Below are 3869 nucleotides of genomic sequence, written 5' to 3' on the forward strand. Positions count from 1 at the left end.
TTTAAAATCCCCAGATTTTTCTTAATAAGCATTAATTATGATCACAATGGTTTTCTTAAAAAAAAAAAATACCCCACTGGCTGGTGGTTGAGCAGTTCAGTGTCACTGTCGCATATAAATCAGAGGCTTTGGCCCTGATTCTTGAGAGCGTGGTACGCCCCCCACCCCCAGGAGAGCTTAAGCACCTCTGGCTCCTACGGAGGGTGTCCTTGCAGCCCTGATGCTCCTCAGCCTCTCTGACCCACAGACTCTTTTCTCCCTTAATTCTGCCTTTTCCCACTACCACATCATCTTCGGTCACTTCCAGCTGCATCTTTCCCTCTCCTTCCCAACTCAGGAGCCAGCTCTGCAGCCACAGGTCCCCATAAATAGAAGCAGTGCAGTGCATATTTTCAAAGGACATGGTGCCTCAGCTTTGGACATACAGGAACTCAATACAAATCATTTTCCTGCTGATAGACAAGTCATGCGTGGTGGCTGCTCTGGGTACAGATATGTTAATTATGCAGGCTTTCTTATTAACCTGTAGTTCCAAGTACTTTCTCTGAACAGTTAGTCCTACCATGAATTTTCTACCCTGGAAAGCCAGGGGTGGGCAGTAACAGCTCAGATCACTTGGTTTCTAAAAGTCCCTCCACTCTGAGAATGCAGAGCTATACGGTGTGTGGCACCTCAGAAGCTGCAGATTCCAGCCCATGTCTGGCAAAGACATATGCCCCTTGCTTTTAAGGTTAAGGAACAAGCCAAAAAGTAACTGCTAAAAAAGCAAAACAAAACAGTAATTGCTAGCAATTCACAGCCTATTCCTGCTGCTGAACAGAGGCAGTAATGGCTTGCTTTCCCCACTAGCAGCTAGGTACTCTTGGGCAAGTCAAACATAACCTTGTTGAGCCTGTTTCTGGATCTGCAGGGAATGTGTTACTTGCTTAGATGTTTGGGAAGTTAGTAAAATAATATGCCACTTGTCCTGCTCTAAGAAGGCCATGCAGGGGAAAAGGCAATGAGCTACCTGCAGCTCACCTCAACCCCGATTAGGAATCCTCCCTCTCCCAGGAGAAGGCAAGGAAAAGAAGTTAAGAAAGCAGACATACCAGGTAAACAGGAGTGACCTATAATTGGCAAAGAAGCCTCAGACAAGCTGAAAATGCTCTGGTTCCAGCATCCTGTCCCCAAATGCTGGGAGCCAGACACAAAAGGCATGCAAAAGTGACTGTCACATACATACAGGCGCAGACAGAGCATCACTGGGCAAAAAGGGGGCTAATACTGCAGAGAAGGCCCCAAAGTGCGGCTTGAGGAACACAAGGGAGTCATTCCAAGACCCTCACTTAGCTGCCACGGGGACAGCAAACACTCAGAAGCTTTGCTTTTGTTCAGTCTCCCAAAGGGAAAAAGGTAATAGGGAAGACTAACACTTGTGACAAACACTATTAGCAAGAACGCAGTCTTTCTCCTGGGGCCGAGGACTCTATCTCCTTCACACACACACACACGCGCGCGCGCGCATACATACATATATGTATGCACAGACATGATGTATTTAAATGAAGGTGTACACACGCTGTGCTAAAATACAAACAACAGAAATCCCAAGTCATATATAAAAAGGCTAAATATGACACAAGCCTAGAGCCAGCTCCTGGTTGGGAGCTGGGGAAGGGGTGGTATCATCTGGAGACTACGTACACAACTTGTGGTGGGCAGGGAAGGCGTCAGTGTAAACAACTCAGACTCACTCCACAATACTGGCCCACAGAAAAGCGTGATGTATCTCATGTACAAAAATAGACGCCCACCTTGCTTCTGTATACAACCAAACTTGGCAGGCACCCGGAAGGACTGTGAGTTAGTTTTGATGACAGGGCACCACACCAAGCTGCTGCTAAACCTCCCAGCCCTAGGAACTCATCTGCTACCCCTCCTCCCTCACTCAGAGCCTGAGGCACACCCAGATCATCCACCCTCACATGACTAACTTGCAAGGCTTCCTGGCAAGCAAGGTCCTTCTGTATCTGTCCCTTTCTGACCCTAAGATATATGGAGACTTATTTCTGTAAATATTTGGCACCTAAGTAACATGATGGTTGTGGATAATGCCACAATGACACAGGGAGAACCAGTAACAAGACATGCAGGGTGAGGGCAAGGGGCACTGAGCTGCCCTAGCATCTCAAAACCAGAACTGTGGCTTCCCACGCATTTATGGGGGTGGGCAAAGGGATGTGCAGAATTAACAACTTCACCGACTCCTCAGCAGCAAATACATTCAAAACTGAAGGTGTCTTGAGGGCCCCACTATACCCTAGTCACGAGTCTGGTCACTCCTCTGGAGGAGCTCGGTGCAGTGACAGCTGGAAAATCTGAGTCCCGATTGAATCTGCCGCACCAAGAGTCCTTTTGAAGAAGCTTGGCAAAGTAATTTTTTTCTTTTGAGCAAATGTACAGCACATCCTTGGGAAGGCCATGTGGAAGGATGCTCTCGAGCCCAGTCAAATGATCCAATCTCACTATTATCTTAGTTCCCTCTGAGCTTTTTCCTACTGGCCACCCTCGCTGTACAGAAAACAGCCAAGCACTGTGCAGGTCAGTCATCAATGGTGGGCAACCAGAAGGCCATGTTGGAACAAGCACTGGCAAAGGTCATGAACTTGGGGTTGAACTGCAAACAGGTAATGGGGCCTGTGTGTTTGCCATCCAACACAGCTACTTTTATACCACTCTCTCCATTCCAGACATGGATCTTGCCATCCTCTGAACCAATCATAATAAACTGCGAGTCTGGAGTAAACGAGGCCTCCAGTGTGACGGCTTTGCTGTTGGCATGACCCCCAAACGTATGCATCACCACTCCCTTGAATGCATCGATCAGACGGATGAAGCTGCCATTGGTGGAGATGAGGATGAGTTTGCCATCACTGCTGAACTTAAGTCCTGTCCACTCACAAGTCCGATCATACTGCATCTTAAATGTTGCAAATGGCCCCTTATCAAAAGAGCAAAGATCATAAAGTTTGACCATTTCAGAATTGACACCTGCAGCAAAAATTAATCCTTCTGGATCAAAAGAACAAACTGGCTTGCCCTGTAAATGCATGAGACCCTGGCAGTTAGGAGACCGGAGATCCCAGAGCCGAATGGTCTTATCAAGAGACCCAGAAATGAAAGTGTCATCCACAGGTGACATGGACAAGGCCACCACCCTTTTGCTATGTCCAGGAAAGTATCTGATGTATTTGTTGTCATGCAAGGCCAGGTAACGGATAGTATCGTCTATTTTGTTAGAGCTGTAAACGACTGTGTTTGCTGCATGAGTGTATCTGATGAGGTCCACGCCATATTTCTTACTGTACAGGGTTCTCTTTTGTTTGCCCTCCTGGCAGTCATAGAGCACGATGGAGTCGTCGTCGCTGCTCGAGATGACCGTCTCGCCGTTGGGGCTGAAGTCGAAGCAGTTAATCTTGTCCGAGTTCTCGCGGAACACCTTGGCGACGCGGGAGCTCCGCAGCACGCTGTCGGTCAGCTTCATGGCGGCGGCTGCTGGAGGCGGCGGCGGCGCAGAGCCGGGGCGGAGCCCGGCGAACGGGGGCGCTGCCGAGGGGCCGACCCGGGCGGGGCGGGCGCTGCGCCGCGCCGGCGGCGGGCTGGAGAGCGGCCGACAGTCGGGCCGCCTCCTCCTCTTCCTCTTCCTGCTTGTGCAACACTCTTCTGCCGGGACTATGGGGTCTCGCAGACCGGTCCTCCTCACGGTCGCCTCAGGGCCAACCGGCGTGGCGCCGGTTCATTGTGTCCGCCATCTTGGGGCGACAGGCAGAAGCTCGGCCTGCACTACTTTAATCTGGCCTCAGGTGGTCTCGTCCTAATGAGCTTCT

At 49.9% G+C, this 3869-nt stretch overlaps 1 protein-coding gene across 1 annotated transcript; it reads right to left on the minus strand.

The window, feature by feature from the left end:
• Positions 1 to 1674: 1674 nt before the first annotated feature.
• LOC309809769 (WD repeat-containing protein 82-like) lies at positions 1675 to 3547 on the minus strand. Its single transcript, XM_082631200.1, has one exon. The coding sequence runs from the start codon at positions 3524 to 3526 to the stop codon at positions 2585 to 2587; it is 942 nt and encodes a 313-aa protein (XP_082487326.1). The 5' UTR covers positions 3527 to 3547; the 3' UTR covers positions 1675 to 2584.
• Between the last annotated feature and the right edge of the window lie 322 nt (positions 3548 to 3869).

Source organism: Mesoplodon mirus, assembly GCF_964341445.2.
Source record: "Mesoplodon mirus genome assembly, chromosome: 8".
NCBI classification, from domain to species: Eukaryota; Metazoa; Chordata; class Mammalia; order Artiodactyla; family Ziphiidae; genus Mesoplodon; species Mesoplodon mirus.